Below are 22,501 nucleotides of genomic sequence, written 5' to 3' on the forward strand. Positions count from 1 at the left end.
ATTATTCATATATTGTATAGTGTACTTTTGTTACTCTAATTTCGGTAAGAACCATTATGGGAGAACTCTCTTTGACATCTAAAGCCTTAAGGGATCAGTAGTTGTTGATGAAGTGTCATAATTTATTTATTAGTTAGTTATAAACTTATAATATATCCTATATACAATAGTATTGAGGTATGAATTTTACAAAAAAGAAAAAGAAAAAAATTCCCCCCGAGTATGATAAATTGATAGTATTTTTCATAGATCTCGTACACCAAGTGTATGATAGAAGTTCTCTCTGAACAAGCAAGCTGACCAAAGATCTGTTATTTCCTCCATATTTGCATGCAAAAAAAGAATGTTGGATCATTTGATCATCACTGCCATTTTATCCTTCTCTCTTCCCTGTGTGTTTTGGATGATGAGAATGCAGAAACACAACATTAATAATTAATTGCACCATGGGAAACAACATGGCTTCATCATCACCCTCTCCTCTCCAATGTTCATCATCTTCATCTTCATCTTCATGGCACTTTATGAAATACCTGGCTGGATCTTCATCCTCGGAATATGACAGCGATTCAAGCACAAACCCCACATGTACCCAGATCCTTCTAGCCTCGTCCATTGGATTCATTTTTGCAGCCGTCATGCATTTTCGCATCAAGAAAATCCGGGACCTGAAAATCGAGCCAAGACTCAAAGTCTCTGAATCAGGCCAGATCCTCAAGCTTGAAAGATTTTCTCATTATGTAGGTAATGATGATACGTTTCAACCTTCTCTTTCTCTTCGTTTTCGGAGGTTAATGTTTTCTTAATCATGTTTATTTGATAATGTTTTTTTGTTGGTGTTGAATTGACAATTGAGGTTCACAAAGTTTGATGAACAATACTCATAGGAGTTATGAACATGTACTTGATAGGAGAAGTACTTTAAAATTAACATTTAAAAAAAAAGATATATATAGTGTGATATGTTATTGTGTTTGAATGTGGCAGCTAGGCAAATTGGATTTGCAGATAGGAGAGAGTGCCCAAACTTATGCAAATTAGCTTCTGATTATATAAGAAAAATAGAAGGGTGTGAGGAAGAAATATATAATTTCTTTGCTAACGAACCGGGCGCGGATTCTCTATTCATAAAGCTTGTGGAAGAGCTTGAAAGACTGATCCTTAGTTATTTTGCATTTCATTGGAGTCAAGCTTCTAATATGATCAGCCAGGTACTAAATCAAGATCCACAGTTATGAGTTTTAAGAGTTATGAATGTGTGTATCATTTTGCAGTAAAATTAAACCACTTTGTGTCCTAACATATTTCCAGATTTTGAGTGCTACTGACTATTGTGAGCCAAAAAAGAAGCTTAAAAACATTGTCATGGCAGCTACTAGGTATGTGTGTTTCTATATCCATGTTCTTCAATTCCATTTGCAAAACTAATATAGGTATAACCATTTATTATTTGAATACAATGATTTCTATAATAGTATCACCACTTGTAAAGTTATGTATAGAGTATTAATTTCTGACTTATTTAGTGTTCTTTATTATTATTTTTTTTTATAAGTTTACTCCATTACAATACAATAACTAATGTCACGGACTCGTTTTCTCTAACGACGTCTCGTGCAGCCTTAGCTACTCTTTCCCTCACAATAGCTAAGTCAGCCTTGATCGACCCTCGAAAGTGATGCTAAGTTGACGATGAGATGACTAGGAATGTAAGTAAGGCAAATGCACTTGAAAGGTTTGAAAGGAACTTGATTACTTGAGCACTTAAATTCTAGGGGTTCTAGATGTTATTTACAAATGAGCCCGGTATTTATACCCATTCCACCTCCTTAATAGATAGTGGAGATCTACTAGATCCTATGGCTAAGAATCAATATCTAGAACCCTCCCTAAATCTCTACACAACCCTAAGGTTTTAGAATATTCCATACATCTCTACAACTACTAGTGTTATATACATGCTTCTAGAAAATTCTATAAACTATGGGAAGCTATGTGAAAGTCCAAGATAGGTCTAGAAGGATGTAGGAAACCTTGGAAATGTGTAGCAAAGTGCCCCGCGGGTTACACTAAGCAAGCTAAAATTTAATTTTTATGGAAATATATAAAGGGAGCAGAGATTTGAGAGGGTGACAAAGAATCTGAAGGTTGCAAGAGTGTTCACAACCCTGGTGGAGGAGATGAAAGCCATAGGACTTGTTGCCGCTGATGATTCAAAATGCACAGATGTGATGGTACCAATGGCTCACAAAGATAGGAGCCCTGTCCTCCTCTTCATGGGTGGTGGCATGGGAGCAGGGAAAAGCACTGTGCTCAAGGACATTCTCAAAGAGTATGACCACCTTATTCATTGCCAAATCATATATTGTTAACAGGTTTTTGCTGGCATGACATTATTATTATACATATCTGCTATACCAAGTAGCGAAGGTGCATTTTCAAAAAAAAAAAAAAAAGTAGCGAAGGTGCAATTTTATTTCCTTATATCTGGCCCTTCAGGTCTTCACCCAATAATTCCGTCCCCCGCTGCCAGCCTTAAGTGCACAGTTTACTCGTGCTGGGACTCAAACCCGTGACCTGTGCTTTGATACCGCTTGTTAAGATCAAGCCTTACCACTACGCCAAAAGTTATAGCTTTTGGAAGCTTTTGGCATAGTAGTAAGCGCTTCATCCCAACAAAATTAAACAAGTTACATCCTTGAAACCATGAAGTGCAATATTAGTGATCAATAATTATTGGGTGCTTGATTTTTGGTTGTAGACCATTCTGGGTTGGGGCTGCTGCCAATGCTGTTGTAATAGAGGCAGATGCCTTCAAAGAATCAGATGTCATCTACAAAGCCCTCAGCTCCAGGGGCCATCATGACATGCTTCAAACTGCAGAATTGGTAAAAAAAAGAAACCAGAAAGCCCTCATTTTTAGTATGTTTAGCCCTTCTGGTAAACATATGATTATGAATCATTGGTTTAAATAAACTTAAAAAGGTTTTGCACACTTAATATTTTTTACCTTATTTTGTCAAAGGAATTATTGGTGGTAATGCAAACACTCAATGTACTTTGCAGGTGCATCAATCATCTACGGATGCAGCATCATCTCTGCTTGTAACCGCGCTGAATGAAGGGCGAGATGTGATCATGGATGGCACGCTTTCGTGGCTACCATTTGTGGTGCAGACAATAACAATGGCTAGAAATGTGCATCGCCGCCGCTATAGGATGGGAGCCGGCTACAAGGTGGAAGATGATGGAACTGTGATTGAGAACTACTGGGAAAGGATTGATGAGGAGGAGCCCTACCCTGTTGATGGGGTTAAAAAGAGAAGGCCTTACAGGATAGAGCTGGTTGGGGTTGTCTGTGATGCTTATTTAGCTGTCATTAGAGGAGTAAGGTATTCAATAAACCAACTTCTTATGGTCAAGCAAATTTTTTTGAGATTACTGTTTCCCTAATTCAAACAACCATGTTTTTTATTTTTTTGATTGCACAGGAGAGCTATAATGTGTAGAAGAGCTGTGAGGGTAAATTCACAGCTAAAGTCCCACAAGAGGTTTGCAAATGCATTCACAACATACTGCAACTTAGTAGACAATGCTAGACTGTACAGCACTAATGCTCTTGAAGGCCCTCCCAAAGTACAACTTCTTCTACTCTTTACTTCATAGAAATAATTTTTTTTATTAGACCATGAGGTGTCCCAATTGTTATACCATGGAGTCATGGACTCATGGACGCATGAACCGAGGTTCATATTGCATTGTGAACCTTGGTCTAAAAATTATGTGTTTTCAATTAAAACATTTTGTATCTTCAGTTAATACTTCTTGTATCTGTAAATAAATCAGTTAATACTTTTTGTATCTGTAATCAAATTGAAGGCATATAATATAGTAATTACACACACATAATATGATAACTACAGACACATAAATTGTTAATTGCAGGTATAGAATATGTTAACTGCAAGCATATAAGATGTTGGTTAACATGTTATGTGCGTGCAGTTAACATATCAATATATCATGTACCTGTAGTTAATAGTTTATGTATATGTAGTTATCATGTTATGTATTTGTAATTAGCATGTTATGTGTGTCTGTAATTACCATGGTATGTCCATTCAATTTGTTTACAGAAACATAAACTGTTAAATGCAAATACAGAATGTATCAACTGCATACACATAATCTGAAGGTCATTTTTGGACTAGGGTCCACGTTGCAAGTTAGAACATGGTCCCTGGTATAATTTGCCGAGGTGTCCTGGGCAGACCTAACTATAGGAGGCACCTTTAAGCACATACCATACTTAGACTAATCCTCATTTGCACCGAACCAGCCCAATTAAGGGGCAAAGTGCTAGTCATATTGATTTTTTTTATGTAAGATGGAGTTTTGAAATTTGAACTCTTGACCTCTCTTAAGGGATGAGAGGGCACGACCATTCACGCCAACCAACCTAGTTACTTGATAGAAATATTTTTGTTCAAGTAAGAATATATAAGCTTTTGAATTATGATATAGATGCTAACATGGATGGTTGTGACCTAAGTTGATAGGATGGAAGGACAGGGAAAGGACATTGTTGGTTGATCCAGATGAGATAAATGTGCTAAAAGTGGTGGGGAGGTTGAATGAGGATGCAGACTGCATACATAACCTCTATAACCACCCTCACCCAGCTTACCAGAAAGGTGCCTTTTGGAAAGACATTGTGATGTCACCTTCAAGGTTGAGCATTCAGAAGGAGCTCAAATACTCCATCCAGAAAGTTGAGGCCTTCTACTCTACTAATCATGAATAGTATGTATTTTTGTCATTATATATATAATTATTATTATTATTGCATCCATGCTGAGATGTGTAGAGTAGATTAGTGGGGTTTAGACCTTGCTAGTCCATCCATTCATACTTGTTATTTTTTGGCATATATATACATATATCCTTGCAAATTTGGGATTGTATCTTTGTTTGATGTATATGTAAATCAATATAAGTTAATTCAGGAGAAAAACAAATTAAAGGACTTGATTAAAGTTTCTAATATAATTTTACTTACAGTATTGTAACATGTGTTTTAGGGTGACTCATTGTGCTTCAATAGATTGAGAAAGTAATTTTGAATAGATACTGCATTGTAATAGAGTCAATAATATTAAAAAAAATGTTATAGGGCAATAGGTATAAAAGGATTTTATAAAATTGACTTTCTTTAATAAAGTCTTTTCTTTCTAATATATAGAAAATAACGTACAAATGTGTAAGTTATAACAGAGGTGCACACACCACACCTAGTGCCTTCATTAACAATGGTCAAATAGTTGAATACCACAAGGTGGAGTGTTAAAAATTTACTATTATATATATAAATCTAATAAGAGCCAATGAAGTTAGACCGAGAATTAAAAAATATTAGTGTAATTGTTTGTTGAAACGAATAGTTCATATTATTTTGGTTTTAGTATTTTTTATTATTTTTTCTACTTTATCCTTTATTATATCATTTACTTTTCTTAAAAACCCCGCATTCCGTTAGTGTAAACTTTAGTAACATAATATTTTATTAAATATTTATTATTCTTAACTTACACATTGATTTTCATAAGGAAGGTCATAGTTTTCGAACCTATCGGAATTAGAGTTGGTATAATTGTTGAACATATACTATGAATATGTTAAAGTATATTAAAAAAATACAATATAAAATTTAACATGAACTTTGATCAATTAATTAGACAAATTATATACATAGCATTCAAAGTTGAGTATCAAAGATTACAAATAAGGAACCTTGAAAATAATTTTTTTGCATTTAAAAAAAAAAATCTAGGTTAAATTTTATTTATTTTTATTTAATTAATCTTCTTTTGACTTTGCTGAAGTTTGGGCCATTCTACTCAATCTCAAGTTGGCTTGGCGCAATGGCTATGATAAGGTGATAATCTAGAGCAACTTAGCCACCGTGGTTTGATAGATCAATAATCTTAAATCTTAAATTCCTTACAAAAGGTGGTGAACCTTTGCTAAATTTGATCACGGAATGCAGATGCTGGTAGGAAATGAATTGGTTAGCGAGATGCTGCCATGTTCTTCGCAAACAAAATCATGTTCGTTGTTGATTGGCTAGCCAGAAAGTGTAGCAATGGTTGGGATCTGATGTTGTTTTTGTCATGCCCATTGGGAGAGCTTGATAAGTGGATTCACCGTGATTAAGTTGGGGTTCTATACTCAGAGAGAATAGTTTTGTTTAGTTTTCAGTTTGGGCGCGAAGCCCTTCCTTTCTTACCCAAAAAAATGATGTGTGACAAAGTAATGACTAAATTTTTTTTTTTTTTTTTTTTTAAATTTAACAATACTTATTTTGAAGTAATGGAAAGTTTACTGTGTTAGTTTACACTAATATGGTTTGTACCAGATACAAATAAAAAAGTTTTAAAAAAGATTTTTTGAGTTTTTATCGAGCACAAGAAATGCTGATTGATATTTTAGAATTTCTTAAAAAATAATATATATGCTGGTAAATAAAATTTTAAATAATTCTATTTTGAAAAAAAATAAAATTTGAAAGACATGCATTTTTCTATTAAAATCATTTTAAATATATGATTGTTTTATATATTTATTTATTACTCCGTATTTATTTGTATTTGATATTTATTTGAAATTTTTGTGTCACCGTATGGCGCTGTGCGCCGTCCCTATCCGTATATTTGGGAAGTATATTCACGTTTCTCTCTCTCCCTTATCGGACACTCGGACAGTGACCTGGAATGAATTTGAATACCGCTGGCAAATAAGCAAAAAAGAAAATAAAAAACCCAAAAACACCAATCCGCAAAACCCTCTCGTTTGATTTTGAGTTGAATCCAGATTCCAGAAGGAGAAAGAGGGAGCTTTTCAGTTTAAATCCCCTTAATCACAGTAAAGAAAGCAAAACAACAGATACCCATTTCAAATTTCTCTCTTGGGCTTTCAGATTTTTCATTTTTCTTCAACATTATTCTCCATCTGTAATACTTTCTCTCTCTGGCCTTTCAGATCCCTGCTTGATTCAATGGATTTCTGAGCATTTATGGTTCTTTAGGTAAGTCCATTATGTTCAAAGACTAGTTAATTCATTATAAATTTTGGTACAATTATCTATGTCTGTGTATTTGAATGGGTTCATGTATATCCATTCTCTCTGGGATAATTTGTGTATGTATATGTTAACATGTATGCGTATGTACTTGAGGAAAATGGAGAATGCTAGTTTTGGGTTTGAAGTTGAATCTCAGAATGTGAAAGGATTGGATCTTCTTGTGGGGGGTTTTTGCTTGGGTTTGGAGATCTATTGGAGTATACTGAGTTTTCAAAAAATTTATCTTTTCTGAAGTTTACATTTTAGTTCAATTTGTGAGGGTTTTGTTTGTGGTGGTTGAAAGACAATGACTTCAGAGTTCGGATGACATATTTGTTTGTTTGTTTGCTTGTTTGCTCATATTGTGTGAGGAATTTCTCTTAATTTTCTTTTTGGAGAGGTGGGGTGGCACTTGGACTATTAGTTGAAAAGGATTTGCTTGGTCGCTGAGAAAGCCGATAACGAATAGAAGATTTGGGCTTTACCTTGGTTTGTTGATGATGTTCTGACTAGAAATTGATGTCTTTCAATTGAATGGTGTATACTGTTGATTTGGATAGGGTTGAATTAAGCAGTTTGTTCCTACAGTGAACCGTGTTTTCTTTCTAACTTTTGTTTCATTGTTGTGTAATAAATTAATGAATACACACATATTCATAACCTTTTCGTTTTGCATCATTGCTGTGTAATGAATTGATGAATATATATCAAAGAATCTTGTGACTTTAGACACCCTTGATTTTACATTAGGAGTAGCAGGGAATAATGTATTTTAGGCGTTGCTTGCATTTATGGTAATTTTGTTTTCTCCTCTAAGTTTTGGTGCTTCTGTTCTCTAATTTTCCAGTTAGTAAACGGGCCCTCACTTTTCCTTTACTAGGCTTGTAGTTTAGTGGGTTGCCACCTTGCAACTTTCAGTTTATGATGGATGCAAACGATAAAAAACGCATTGCCGAGAATGGGTTGGGATGTGAAAACGGGGTTGACAAACAACTTCATGCTGTTGGGGAAGACATTGTTGTTGATCAGTCTGATGGCGTTCTGAATGGAAGTTTCACTATCGAGGAAGCTGAAGGGAATTTTCAGAATGCTGTTAATTTGAATGATGATATAGCTATTGACTCTTCTGTCCAAGAGGTCATACATGAGTCAATGGTGCCTCTAGAAAGCAATTCTTGTGCTGATTCTAAGGTAAAAAGTTTGGGCATTTCACTTTATAAATAATTGACTGTGTTTCTTTGACACTCACAATCTTTGTATTATATTCTTCTAGGAATCTGAAGTTAAAACTTCTGGAGAGTCCAAGAGCGGTAAACTACAAAAGGCTCCTGGCAAGCCCAAAAATGTGAAACTTTCTAACCCCAAGCATGCTGTGGTTGCTGGGTCAAAGAAGGGCAAAGATGGAAAGGACATTTCTTCCAGTTCTGTAATTTCAAATGGCACCTCGGCATCAAGGGCTAAACAGCCTTCTGCTCCTATTGAAAAGAGTACATCATTTAATGAAAGGAAAACTGTAGTGAAGGTTAATCATGATAAGGTAAAAGCCTATATCATTATTGGTTTAGATACGTCTTATTTTCTTAGTACCTAGGTTTCTTTTTAATCTTTGGTATTGCGCTCTTTTGTAAGTTGATTGTTACTATCAGCAAATTATCAAAAAACATTTCTATGTTCATTAGCAGCATTGTGGACGTCCTGATACAACAACTTCCTCAAGTGTTGCACAGCGTGAGAGCCATAAGTACGTCTTTTTTAGGGTTCCATTCCGGTGTACATTTCTAAATGTTTTTCAACTTAATTTATTTTAAATGTTATCTATTTACATTTAACTATTGTCTATTGGTGATAACTACTAACAGTTTGCAAACTGTAATTTCCTGACTTCAGGGAAAAACCACTACTAAAACCGCTGAAGAAGGGCCCTCCCAAGAAATCTGAAGCAACGGGTCAATCTTCTTTGTATCCTACCTACATTGGTCTTTTCTCTGTTTTAAGAAGTTCATATTCATCTTTTTGGTACTTTGGTAGTATAACGAGTCATTGAAACTTTGTTTTGGTTTAACCTTAAATACACTATAGAAGTCCTACTGCTGCAGATACAAAGTCTCACAGAGCGGGTACGCTTCCAAGCTATAGTTTCAGTTTCAAGTGTAATGAGAGGGCTGAGAAAAGGAAAGAGGTTAGCTTTCTTCTTGCATTAGGATAATGATAGTAATCGTTTTTTGGATATTTGATATGTTCTTCGGTTTGTGCTAACCTCCATTTTTTTTTTTCTGGCAGTTTTACACTAAACTCGAGGAAAAGATCCATGCTAAGGAAATGGAGGAGAGTAATATGCAAGCACAAACTAAGGTTTTATCTATCATCATTAATTGTATATTAGATTCAGAGGCTTGATACAGCTATTGAGCTATGTTTTTGATTTATCACATTCCTTTGATTTCTGAAACAGGAATCACAGGAAGCTGAGATTAAAATGTTAAGAAAGAGCTTAAAATTCAAAGCCACTCCAATGCCAACCTTCTATCAGGAACCACCTCCACCCAAGGTTGAGCTGAAGAAGGTAAGGATGTATTGCTCATTTCTTTGTTGTTTTGTGAATTTTGCTCTTGGCGTGTTCATTAATGGAATATTTAGTAAAATGTAATTGATGGTCCGTTCTATGTTGCTCATCTCATAGTCATAGGCTCTGTTTGACACACCTAGCTGAAAGTTGACAGTTGAAAAGTTAGGTAGCTAATAAGCTAATTAATTGAAATTAAAGTGTTTGGTAAAATTAGTTGTTGAATAAGCTGATAAGTGTAAAAAGACATAAAAGGATAAATTTAGATATTAGGTTTTGATTAATGAAGGGTAGATTGTGTCATTTTTGTAAGTTAATAAGGTTAAAAAAGAAAAAAAAAGTTAATAAACTATTATTTTAAGTTCTTCATGTTTTACCAAACAAAGCTTGTAGCTTATTTGTAGCTTAAAATAAGCTATAAGCTCTAAAATAAGCTCTACCAAATAGAGCCATACTGTAAGGATGCAACCTTGGTGAAACATAATAGTGTAAATGTGAATTTGCTCTCTCTCTCTCTCTCTCTCTCTCTCTCTCTCTCTCTCTTGTGGATGAGCCCACATTAGTGTGAACTTTTAACAAGTTTCTGAGACCAGAACCAGTTATATTATTGAACTCAAACAATTACCCGATTCCAACACTCTTTAATGTCTTGTGTCCTGCCAATTATCTATAATAGTTTAGCAGCTATGCTATCCACCTTTGTACCTTGCAAAGTTTCTATCAATTTGTTATGTGACAGACAATACACCTATCATAACATACATATTGTTATTTGACCCTTATTCCTTTTATTAATTTACAAATTACAACAAAGTAGCTCTCCTATTTTTTGTGTTTTTAATTAGAGTATAATATAATAAAACACAAGGAGTTCCAGTGCTTTACTGTTCTATTTCTCTATGATCTAGATTCCACCAACGAGAGCCAAATCTCCCAAGCTTGGTCGGAGAAAGACGTCATCGCCTAACAGAGATGGTAAAAATGAAAATGGCTTGCAGACTAGTAGGCTAAGCTTGGATGAGAAGCCCTCCCAGGATAACCTTGCCAGACGGCGATCTCTCATCGATGTTAAAAAGCCTCAACGGAAGTCCCTTCCTAAGCTGCCATCTGAGAAAACCTACATACCCAGCGAAACAAAGAAAGCTTCCCCTATCAAAACTAGCATATCCAAGGAGATAACCGAAGTTGATTCCCAGCCCAATATTGTAGCCAAAGTAACTGATGAAGCTGAAGATGTTCATGCAAGTGAGACTGAGCCCAAGGAAAATGACGAGGCAGATATGAGTCTGGTGCAGGAGCCTATCACAGTGGAGCGTTAAGAGCAAGCACTGAAAAGCTAAAACTATTGTATATTTATAAAGCAGCAGCCATAACGCCCTTCATGCCCAAAACACCAGAAAGGCCTGAATAAGATGATTCGTTTTACAGATAAAAGGCATGAAAGATGTCTAGTAGGGGGATGATGTGTGTTCTGTCCATATTCAGCAACAATGTTTGGTTGTCTTATATGCGTTCTCTTCCTAGATTGTGGAGTGTGATCACTTCGAACTGCAAGCGAAAACTGTAAAATCTCAAGGTAATTAGCATCGCGATTTGTTGTTCTAGTTAACTCACATCAGACTAGCTGAAGAATGGTTTTGGGGAGTTTGGGTTGCAGTGGTTGAAACTGTGTGGATGACCTTTTGCCTATTGTTTGTTAATTAAGGTGTGTGTCTATATTTGCTTAGAAAATTCTTTTTCTTCGCCGCCCTCCCCCTCTCTTGTGTTGTGTTATACAGAACTAAATATCAGTGTATAACCTTTAATTGTACATTTTTTGAAGATATATGGATTGTTGTATTGCATCTGCCCTTTGCGAATTTTCATGCCAAGAATTTTTTGTGCAGCACCTAAGTCTTTCATTTCAAATTCTTGACTCAACAAAGATTTTAATGCAATAATATCATTCATACTCTTGGTAGCAATCAACATATCATCCACATACAATAATAGAAAAATAAAAGAATCATTATTAAAGCTCTTAACATAGACACAACAATAAGAACCAAATAGCTGGTATCTGTGGAATTTGTTTTAGCCCATACAATGATCTCTTAAGCTTGTAAACTAGATGCTCATCTCCGAATTTAACAAACCCTTCAAGTTGTTTCATGAAAATCTATTCATATAGACCATGCAAAAAAGCAATATTCACATCCATATGCTCCAAATGCTAATTCCAAATTAAATGGGTACCAAAGCAGGTACTAATCTGATGTATGTCTAACAAGAGAAAAAATCTCATCATAATCTAATATTGGTGGCTTCTATCTATATAAGTATAGACCACTTAGCCCATATAGCCTTCTTGCTTTGGGAAAGTTGAACTACCTCCCAAGTATGATTCTAGTGCAAGGACTCCATCTCATCAGTTATACGTGCTATCTGTTTATCTTTCTCCTAGCTAGAAATAACCTCTTGAAAGGTAACTGAATCATTATTAGTAACAAAAAATGCAAAAGAGACCACCCCCAAACTCATACCTACTATGTGATTTGACATTTGTGCGCCTATGTCTATCTCCAGCCAAACAATAATCCTGTAAATCCTCTAAGCTAGAACCTCCTGCAGATGACATGTGGAATTTGCGACTTCTCGAGTCTCAATCGTAGGTGGATTTGTTGGAAATTCAAAGTAGCAGCACCCTTTGGATGGTCAACAATGATCCATCCGTAATTAGTGGTGTAAGATGTGGTTGCATGGATCTCTTTATTTTCCACTTCCCCTTTCTTTTCGTTAATCTTTGGATGAAATGATAAATGACCACACTCTCCTACACTATATATAGAAGTAAGACATTTTATCTAAAAGCACAAAAAATAAATGCCTTCTTCATTCCTTCTGTGCGATAATGAATATATATATATATATATATATATATAGTTTCTTGTCTGCCTATTAAAGTGTGAGCAATAGTGAGGTTCGCCTACGTGATTGCTAGTGCATGCTATCCGTAGTAGGTCTGTGTAGCTTGTCGAAAGCGTGTCAGGGTTTGAATTGCACCGTTACCGGGCAAATAACGCTTTTAAGGTGGTGTTATTATAACCCGGCATAGATTTCTTTTCAACCATACACCCATAGTATCCGTGCTTCTTAAAAGGCTTCCAGATCGTGCGTTGACGTTGCGATTATTTTCCAACAGTTAAAAGCGTTATTTAGCAACAGTTAACCGTTAGCGTTATGGCACCTTATATCATACCCGATCTATCAAAAATCACTGCGCTTGATGGAAAAAATTACAGTAGGTGAGCTCAAAGAATGCATATCCTCTTTGAACAATTAATGTTTGTTTACGTGCTATATTCAGTTGCACCTGAACCTACTCCAACAGTGTTCTCTCATTTTGGTGCTACAAAAGCTAACAATGAGCCTGATTACACTCCGGGTGAAGAATCGAGAGAAAGCAGTCCTGAACCAGATTACATTTCGGGTCAATAACCGGGTGTAACTCTAATGTAGTTTAGAAATGACAATGCGGCAGCCAGAGGATACATTCTGTCACAAATGAATGACGATTTGTTCGACATCTATGTCAAACAAGACTTGGAAAAAGTCATTTGGGAATCACTGTCAGAAACGTACAGTGCCAATGAAACTGAAAATCAAAGTGTCAAAACCGTCTACAACAAAAGGAGTAGAAAAGTCAAGAAGTTCAAAGGAAGGTGTTTCAAGTGCGGAAAGGAAGGACACCGAGCATACCAGTGCTACCATCACAAGGGCAAAACTAGCAAAAGTCAATCTGACAGAGCAAGATGAGTATTGAGTCTCTTCAAATAAGTAGTTATTTTGAGTAACTATATTTGCTCTTGTTCTAAGGGTTCGCATGAAGTATGATTGTCTTAATACTGAATTCCAGTTTAGTTGTCTAGATTTTGATTACTTAGTAGTACTTATTTCTTTAGTATGTTGAATACTAATGACATTGATTGAAATAATTTATACATAGATATTGCTCAAATTTTCTACTAAAATTATTTTACAAAAATAAGAGCATATATCAAAGGCTTCAATTGCAATTTAATGAGAACATGGAAACGTCATCATTCTTGAACACTCTGTTTAGGAAGATGGTTTTTAAGTAAACTTCGGAGTGTTTAAGAAGTAGGGTGTTGATCATGCAGGCTAGTTAGAGCGCCACTTGATCTCCGCTTGAAATGAGGTTGACTTTCATATGTTGTTAAACAATCAAAGTCTTGCAATAGAAATGGTTGAAGTACTGTAATAATAATATTGATCTACATCATATGAATGATTTATATGAGTTTTAGTCTCCTCAGGTGAAGGAAAAGTTGTGTAGGTGGCAACTTTGAATTCACATTGTTGAGAGATATTTCCTAATAAATGTTAGTTTGAACATATTATTTGTGTATGAAATTAATTTCTTGTAAGAATATGAGGTGAAACTTGTGATTATGTTGTTCAACTTAATGTAGCATGTGGACAACATTATTTCTAGTGGCTTACTAACAATGAACATTTGTATATAATATATGTACATTATTTAAATTCTTGGTTGAGTAATCTTGAAAGACCTATAATTCCTGTTTAAAGGGTAATTAAGATGTGTTGAGATAACCAAGTTTGTTGAAATATATTCAACTATTGAGTATGTATCAAGCAAAGCGCGAAGCTACTATAATATTTGTAAGAGATCAAATACTTTTGAGAAAAATATTTGTAAGTGTTGCATTGTGGGGGCAATTAACTCTTTATATATACTAGTAATTCACCCGCACGATGCACGGGAAAAAATTATGTTATTATAAATATAAATAAAAAATAGAAAAACTAAAATATTTTAAATTATTTAAAATAATAATATTTTTGAGCTTCCATTGGTCAAGTATTTATTATTTTTATAGAATACAAAATTACAATTAAAATTAAAATTAATATTAAAATTATAATTTTGTATGGTTAATATAATCTCTAATTATGTGCATATTCAAATAAACTTATAGAGAGAAGTTACATAATTACATTGATTTATTCTTAATTGTATTTCATCTATATTATAATTTTCACAATACGAATAATAACTAAGATAATTACATTTGGAAAGCAAATTTCAAATTTTGTATGTGTAAATTTAAACTCTAATTGAACACATTTTCTATATGATTATATAATATATAGCTATTTTATTTTTCAAAAGTATATTTTTTATATGATTATATAATATATAGCAATTTTATTTTTAAATATTGTGTTTTTTTTTTATAATAAAGGATGTTGTGGCATTAATTGTAACATTAATTATTTTCCAAACCATATAGCTTTATTATATATAGGATTTCGTTCCTAAAAGTCTCTCTGTGGTACCAACAATAATGGTAGAAGAGAATGTTTCATGTTAAGCATGAAAATCTCAAGGGATTATTTAAGAGTAAACGAAGTACTCGTCAAAGTGCATGTAAGTTTGATCAAGAGAATCAACTTACTTGAGGGCTAATTATGATGATTAGTCGCTGAATCATTGGAAGGACTTAAAGTCAAAGTGGTAATGAATTCGTGGTGGGTTAATTCCACTTTTGTGGTCAAACGAAGCCATGAAAAGAGTTACAAAATAGTACACTAGGTGGTCATTCCTACAATGTGTGTACTTGTGAGGTTGAGCTACAGCTCTTAATGAATTCATAACTCTTTGAGAAGGGTGGTTTTGTTGAGACAAACCTAATGAATTCACCGCATAATGACATGAGTACAAAAGTGCTCATGCGAACTTATGCTCAATTGGGGTGGTCTATTTTGAGGTAGACCTAAAGAGATCCCTGACTTGAGTGGAAAAGGGCTAACCGCCTCTTATGAAAGATAATGGGGTTATCCCAAAAAGCTGAGTGGCTAAGAAACATGTTGATAACCGTGCACTTGTGGGGGTGTCCAACACCTTAACTACATTGTGATACACAAATTGTCATTTGCATTGCAAATAACAGTGCCTATGATAGAAAGAAAAGACTTACAACTGATTTATGTCTTTAACTACTCTATAAGCCTTTGATGGTGGTCTATACTAAGATAGACTTGATAGAGTTAAAAGTCTATATTGAGATGGACTTGACAAGACATAAAAATCTGTAATGCGGTAAGACTTGTCAGAGTTAAAAGTCTATGTTGAGATAGACTTTGACAGGGTAGAAGTCTATATTGAGACAGACATAACATTCTTTAATACTAATGGCCCGTTTGGTTCACGGAATAGGCCGGGAATGGCATAGCATTCCCAGTAATAGGCCTATTCCGTTGTTTGGTAACCATTTCTATTACCAGGAATAATATTCCTGGTAATAGCCTATTACCTCAAATAAGGTAATAGCTATTACTAGGGCCCCCCTGGTATTAACCTATTACTGAACGCTCAGGAATAGATTTTAGAATCTATTTCCTTTTTTACCCCTTTCTTTATCCTAATTTTTTTTTATCATATATGTAAATTTATCCTATTTCACCACCGTCGCCGCCGCTGCCACCACCACCACCGCCGCCGCCACCACCATCGCTGCCGCCGCCACCACCATCACCGCAGCCGCCGCCACCACCACCATCATCGCCGTCGCCACCACCACCACCACCGCCGCTGCCGCTGCCACCACCACCATTGCCACAACTGTCGCTGCCGCCCCTACCACTGCCACCACCATTACCACCACCGCCACCGCCACCACTGCCACCGCCATCGCCACCACCACCACCACCGCCACCAGAACCACCACCCAGCAGCACCACCGCCACCACCACCGCCACAACCGTCGCCGCCCCCACCACCACCACTACAACCGTCACCGTCACCACCACCACCGTCGCCCCCACCACTGCCACCGCCACCACCACCGTCGCTCCCAGCACCACCATCACCACCGCCACCACCACCATCACCTACCACCCCAGCACCACCATCACCACCGCCACCACCACCATCACCACCGCCACCATCACATATTTTTATAAGGGTATTTATGTCTTTTAAAACATATTTCATTTCTATTCCTTAAATCAACCAAACACTGTAATATAATTCCTAAAGTCTATTCCTTCCGTGAACCAAACAATAGAATACAATTCCTATTCTATTCCTTGCCTATTCCATTCCTTATGGAATAGCATTCCTATTACCTCAAAATTCATTCCGTGAACCAAACGTGCTGTAAGGGTGTTCATAAGAAGTCAAAGAGTTTGACTTTCGTAGAACCTGCTTTTTGAGTTGGTGTGTGCATTAGAGTTCAAAATTTATCTAACTGGTGAGTTCAAGATTCATATCACTCTTGGAAAGAAAATTACTCAGTGTCACTACGTGTCAGTTCAAGTTCTCAAACACTGACATTAAGATCAACTCATCTGTATTGCTCAGACATTATTTCATTCTAGCCTTCTACTTTGAATGTGTGGGGGATTGTTGGAAATTGAAAGCAGCAGCACCCTTTGGATGGTCAACAATGATCCATCCGTAATTAGTGGTGTAAGATGTGGTTGCATGGATCTCTTTATTTTCCACTTCCCCTTTCTTTTCGTTAATATGTGGATGAAATGAGAAATGACCTCACTCTCCTACACTATATATAGAAGCAAGACATTTTGTCTAAAAGCACAAAAAAATAAAAGCCTCTTCCTTCCTTATGTGCGAGAATATATATATATATATATAGTTTCGTGTCTGCCTATTAAAGTCTGAGCAATAGTGAGGTTCACCTACGTGATTGCTAGTGTGCTAGTGCATGCTATCCGTAGTAGGTTTGTGTAGCCTGTCGAAAGCGTTCTAGGGTTCTAACTGCACCGTACCGTTACCGGGCAAAAAACGCTTTTAAGGTAGTGTTATTATAACACGGCACAGATTTCCTTTCAACCATACACCCATAGTGTCTGTGCTTCTTAAAAGGCTTCCAGGTCATGCGTTGACGTTGCGATTATTTTCCAACAGGATTATCTGCTCTCCCTGTCAAAGAAACTCGATCTATATCCACTTCTACTATGCGAGAACCATCAATCAGTGCATCCTATTTCTCCCGATGAAGCATGAAATGCTCATCAAGCACTACATCTCCCTTAATCACCACCTTCTTCGTTGTATGATCTTAAAACTTGTATCATTTTATACCTTTCTTGAACCCCAAAAAAATACACTTCTTTGACTTGGGTTCTAATTTCGGTCTCTTATCACTTGGAACAAGAACATAGTCAGGCCGACCGAAAACTTGTAAATGATCAAGACTCATAAGATTACCTAGCCAAATGTCCTTAGGAGCCTTGCCACCAAGTGATGTCAGTGGTAATATATTGATCAAATAGCATGCCATGTTCACTCCTACCCAAAAACACTTTGAGAGTCCCGCATTCAATATGGGACACCTCGCTCTTTATGCAATGGTCATATTAAGCCACTTAGCAACACCATTCTGTTGTGGTGGCTTACGCACTGTATAGTGCCTCTACATTTTATGCTTTGCATAGAATTTATAGAATTCTTTCTCTATGTACTCTATCCCATTAAATTGTCAAACCTCAAGTATTTGTTTGTTTGTTTTTTTTTTAATTTTATTATATTCCTGCTAGTCTAGTTCTCGATCTCAACCTTCCACAACTTAAATTTCTCAAATACTTTTATTTCAAGAAATAGACCCAAACTTTTCTAGGAAAATCATCAGTCAATGTAACATAGTACCAAAAGCGATCCATTGAAAGTTCACTAGTGGGTTTCCAAACATCAGAATGCACATAATCAAGAATCCTCTCAGTTTCATGCTTCCCAGTAAATAAAAAAAAACTAACTCTAGACTGTTTCCTAAGAACACAAAACTCACAGAAGTCTACCTTAAACCATTTAGCCCATTTTAACAAATTTCTTTTGTTCAATTAAGACAAGCCACATTCACCAAGATGACCAAGTGTAAATGCCACAACCTAGTAGTATCACCATTAGATTCAACATAATGTGTTTCACCTACAACAATACTGCCCAACAATCTATAAATGTTTCCTGGTCTTTTCCCCTTTCATTACAATTAGAGCACTCTTACTGATTTTAATGATTTTCCTATCACTCTAAGATCTATGAATAAAACCATTAACATGCAAACTACTAAGAGAAATCAAGTTCTTAGTTAACCATGGTATATGTCTAACATCATGCAAAGTTTTAATAATACCACCATACATCTAGATGTTAATGCCATCAATATCCACAATCTTATGACATCTATCACCAAAATAAAAAATAAAAAAAATTGGAAGTATCTAACCTATAGAGAACTACCCTCCGCAGGACTCCATGAGAACCAACCATGTTAGGTTATGCACTAGGTTAGGTTATGCATAAAGTTCTTCTTCTTTAAGTTTTGAACTGATGCACCCTAAACTTCGAACTTCTGCACCTTAAGTTGGAAAGAGTTAAACAGATGCACCTTAAGACTTAAACAGATGCACCTTAAGCTTTAAATATACTACCTTAAGCTATAAATTTACGCACCTTAAACGATAAACTTACGCCGTTTAAGCTTTAAATTTAGGCACCTAAAGCTATAAACGTACACACATTAAGTTATAAACATACGCACCTTAAGCTTTGAACTTACACAAAATTATCATAATGCCACCGTTTTTTTCTTTTTTTACAAAAAAATAAAATAAAAAAAATCTTCATCTAAGCTGTTGATTTTGGGTAGATCAATGACTGAAATTTCACCCTTTTTTTATAACCTAAAAACTTATTTGCATTTGATCATTAGTTTCTCTCTCTCTATATATATAAAAGAATAAAATTGTTAAGAAATGTTTTGGATTGAGATAGTAAAAGAAAGAAGAGTAGAAAGAATTTAGCAAAGTAGAAAAATGAAACATGACAAGTCAAGTCAGGAATCTATGATGGGGTGGCAGATGATGAGATGATAACAAAGCATTCAAAAACTCTACACAAGACTTTGAATTTAGAAAGATGGGATGAATAGACATTTCCAAGATGGAGACTACAGCTAAAGTACGTAAAAAGACTTAAAACATGCATCACGCTGTTTACTCTGGATTTTATATTCAAATTTCAACATTTTAAATACTAGGTTGAAGTCTCCATCTTGCTCTGATGTAGGGTTCTTGCTCCGCTCAGTCATACACACGGTCGCCGCCTCCGCTACTTCGCAGAGGCGACGTCCGATTTTTTCTCTACTCCTCTCCTTCATCGCCGGTTATTCTGTCCTCAGTCATCTTTATCGTAGACAATCCGTTTTCATCGTTTGACGATAATACCTCTAGATTTAACACCTATTTTAATAGAGGACTATTTGTGGTTAAAAAAAATAAAAGTGAAGATACGTGTTTTGATTGAATCAAAGTTGAGAACTAAAAAGAGTATTAGCACAATAGTAAGAGGACTATTTGTTGTATTAACTCTATAAAATATTAGAAATCATTTATAGTGCTTTATAAATTAAACTCTGTATTATTAAACTCTAAAAGGAAAAAGTTAAAACTGTAAGTTTCTAAGAGATTAGGGTTTCTCTTATTCTCTCTCGTCTTCGGTTTTTGATCGATCAAATTTCTACACGGTCGCCGCCCCCGTGAAGCAAGTGGATCGGAGGTGGCGTCCGATCGTTTATCCCTGTTGCCATCTCCACCGCAAGAGCGTTCGCCTTCATTGTCTTCTCTGCCTTCACCGTGTTCTCTTCCATTCTCCGCCTTCGTCATCGATTACGCCTTGCCCCACCCCTCCATCTCCGCCTTCGTCATCGGTTACGTTTGTTTGCAGTTTCTGTATTTTTCCTCTCATTGTTTTGACGAGTTTCTTCCTCTCGTTTAATTGGCGAGTTTTTTTTTTTTTCATAAAGCGTGAAACGATAAAACTGGTCATGACGTATGCGAATCTCATCCTGAGTGACAAACATGACAATGAAAAAGAGACTCCTCTGAACAATGATATGCAGTTTAGCCCGATGGAGATATTGTCAATGGATAGTATAATGGAAATAGATATTCAGGCGGTGTGCAAGACTATTCAACCAGTGTCAGTCTTGGGTACGTTTGACCAAATCATTAAAGAAGCTTTAAGTTCCTCCAAAGAATTCAGTTTCAAATTTGTAAAATAGTTTACGAATCAAGTTTTCTGTAGTATTGCTAGGGAAGTTGTTTCTATTGTCTTACTGTAAGGAATGTTTGACCATTCCATTAATATTTATTGTAAACGCTCCCGCCTATGATTAATGAATTAGCTTCTTTATTTAAAAAAAAAACTCTAAAAGAAAAACGATATATAGTACACCTTCATTATTATTATTATTATTATTATTATTATTATTATTATTATTATTATTATTATTATTATTATTATTATTTGCTAATGAAAGAAACCTAGTCTCTACCCAATAGTATGCACTGAGTAAATTTCGTTCAGGATAACGTATAGTCTCTACCCAATAGTGTGCACAAAGTAAATTTCACTCTTGTATAATAACTTGCAAACCACATAAAAAAAATGTAAAACACATTCATTATTCAACTTACTTTTGGTGAGGTGAGATATATAATTATATTCAATAATAATTATTTTTAAAAAAAAAAATGTTGCACGAGACCATATAAGCTAAGCTAGCCTGTAAATAATAGATCTATATATTTTTTTTGAGTACTAATTCTGTTCATAACTACTTTCTCAACCTATTGAAGCACAAAGAATCAATACCGTCAAATATGTTAGGACTCTAGAACTCTAGTATTCTAGAGTCCTAACAAAGTATACTCAATTAAATATCAAAATCTTTAATTACCTTATACCTTGCATAAAAAGATTAGTTTCATCTTAAGTAAGATTTAAATATTTTAAATGAAGTAACAGGGAGCTGATATTCATCTTATATTAAGTTTAATAATATCTCGCAACTGTTGATGTCTTCATATATGTTAACGTAACATAGGAAATGGCTGGGAGGTTTCACATTTAAAAGATGAATTGAAGTATTTGTAGTATAAAAGCTATGGGATATCTATCACCAACTGCAACTTTGTTGGAATAAATTCTTTTCGGGATTAAGTTTGAAACTAATTGCCAAGCACCTTGTGCTCAAATGACATGTAGTGATATGAGAGGTCATGAGATCGAGCTTTAGTGGAGGCGTTGTTGACTCTTTGTGTTTCATTAGGTTGAGAAAGTATGTTTAGAAACTATATAAAGACATTCTCCTGCCATTTTTAATATCATTAACTGAAACCAATTTCTTATTTATTCTTTTCTCCTTAGCATTTGAACGGTAGTTTAATACTATACGTTCCAATTGTAGTTAATGAGTGCATGTTATTATAAAATAACTGTGTAGCCTTAGGGCACAATGCCGTTCTTTATACCTTATATTTAGGCTTTGATAAATTCTTCTAAAAGGCAGTGAGCCTTTTCACGCCACAACGATAAACATCATTGCAATCTAATTTTTCTCAACATCCACAACTTTAACAACCTAGCCTCAAGGCAATTTGAACAAAATGTTTAGGGTTGGGGTTCAGCCTTTTGGAAGAATTTGGACAAGATGTTTGCAAATATTGTTTGTGTGAATTGGTCTCTATAATATCTCGCGGTTTTTAACTAATTAATTAAAATTTTAATATGATTATCATATAAAATACTAATAAGATGTCAAAACTCATTCGTATATAAACTCCACACACGAACCCCATGCTATAGAAATCAGAAACCATGCACCAAATTAGATGAGAACAAGTCAAACCCCAAACCCAATATTTGTTAGAGTAACCTTTTGCTCAATTTTTGAGGAAGAAAAAATTATTAGGAATTGATTTTTATCTAA

General features: G+C 35.2%; 2 protein-coding genes and 1 long non-coding RNA gene across 7 annotated transcripts; all 3 read left to right on the plus strand.

Moving 5' to 3' along the window:
* Positions 1-118: 118 nt before the first annotated feature.
* LOC109150461 lies at positions 119-6,298 on the plus strand. The gene is made up of 10 exons (XM_019298372.1): positions 119-744; positions 988-1,211; positions 1,312-1,379; positions 2,111-2,332; positions 2,762-2,888; positions 3,067-3,392; positions 3,492-3,636; positions 4,553-4,803; positions 5,883-5,935; positions 6,047-6,298. The coding sequence occupies exons 1-9, from the start codon at positions 447-449 to the stop codon at positions 5,929-5,931; spliced, it is 1,710 nt and encodes a 569-aa protein (XP_019153917.1). The 5' UTR covers positions 119-446; the 3' UTR covers positions 5,932-5,935; positions 6,047-6,298.
* A 451-nt stretch (positions 6,299-6,749) lies between these two features.
* Positions 6,750-11,529, plus strand: LOC109150622 (protein WVD2-like 5). 5 transcript variants are annotated; one of them, XM_019298591.1, is made up of 10 exons: positions 6,750-6,930; positions 7,039-7,084; positions 8,001-8,311; positions 8,394-8,657; positions 8,800-8,861; positions 9,008-9,079; positions 9,200-9,299; positions 9,401-9,472; positions 9,573-9,683; positions 10,592-11,529. In XM_019298591.1, the coding sequence occupies exons 3-10, from the start codon at positions 8,042-8,044 to the stop codon at positions 11,000-11,002; spliced, it is 1,362 nt and encodes a 453-aa protein (XP_019154136.1). In that variant the 5' UTR covers positions 6,750-6,930; positions 7,039-7,084; positions 8,001-8,041; the 3' UTR covers positions 11,003-11,529. The 5 variants fall into 5 exon arrangements, with proteins under 5 accessions (XP_019154136.1, XP_019154140.1, XP_019154137.1 ...); XM_019298595.1 differs by having other exon boundaries at positions 8,039-8,311; XM_019298592.1 differs by having other exon boundaries at positions 6,750-6,921.
* Positions 11,530-12,217: 688 nt separating this feature from the next.
* LOC109150470 lies at positions 12,218-17,918 on the plus strand. Its single transcript, XR_002049144.1, has 3 exons — positions 12,218-12,334; positions 16,924-16,926; positions 17,638-17,918. It is a non-coding gene; the product is annotated as an uncharacterized LOC109150470 (long non-coding RNA).
* Positions 17,919-22,501: the final 4,583 nt, after the last annotated feature.

The sequence above is a fragment of the Ipomoea nil genome, unplaced genomic scaffold, assembly GCF_001879475.1.
Source record: "Ipomoea nil cultivar Tokyo-kokei standard unplaced genomic scaffold, Asagao_1.1 scaffold2279, whole genome shotgun sequence".
Lineage (NCBI taxonomy): Eukaryota > Viridiplantae > Streptophyta > Magnoliopsida > Solanales > Convolvulaceae > Ipomoea > Ipomoea nil.

What these genes read in the sequence shown, in the direction of transcription:
- LOC109150622 (XM_019298591.1), top strand. Translation starts at nt 8,042, where the DNA reads ATGATGGATGCAAACGATAAAAAACGCATTGCCGAGAATGGGTTGGGA. An exon ending in ATTCTTGTGCTGATTCTAAG is followed by an intron (nt 8,312 to 8,393) that starts GTAAAAAGTTTG and finishes ATATTCTTCTAG; the next exon opens with GAATCTGAAGTTAAAACTTC. An exon ending in CCAAGGTTGAGCTGAAGAAG is followed by an intron (nt 9,684 to 10,591) that starts GTAAGGATGTAT and finishes TCTATGATCTAG; the next exon opens with ATTCCACCAACGAGAGCCAA.
- LOC109150461 (XM_019298372.1), top strand. Translation starts at nt 447, where the DNA reads ATGGGAAACAACATGGCTTCATCATCACCCTCTCCTCTCCAATGTTCA. An exon ending in CTTCTAATATGATCAGCCAG is followed by an intron (nt 1,212 to 1,311) that starts GTACTAAATCAA and finishes ACATATTTCCAG; the next exon opens with ATTTTGAGTGCTACTGACTA. An exon ending in TGCTTCAAACTGCAGAATTG is followed by an intron (nt 2,889 to 3,066) that starts GTAAAAAAAAGA and finishes TGTACTTTGCAG; the next exon opens with GTGCATCAATCATCTACGGA.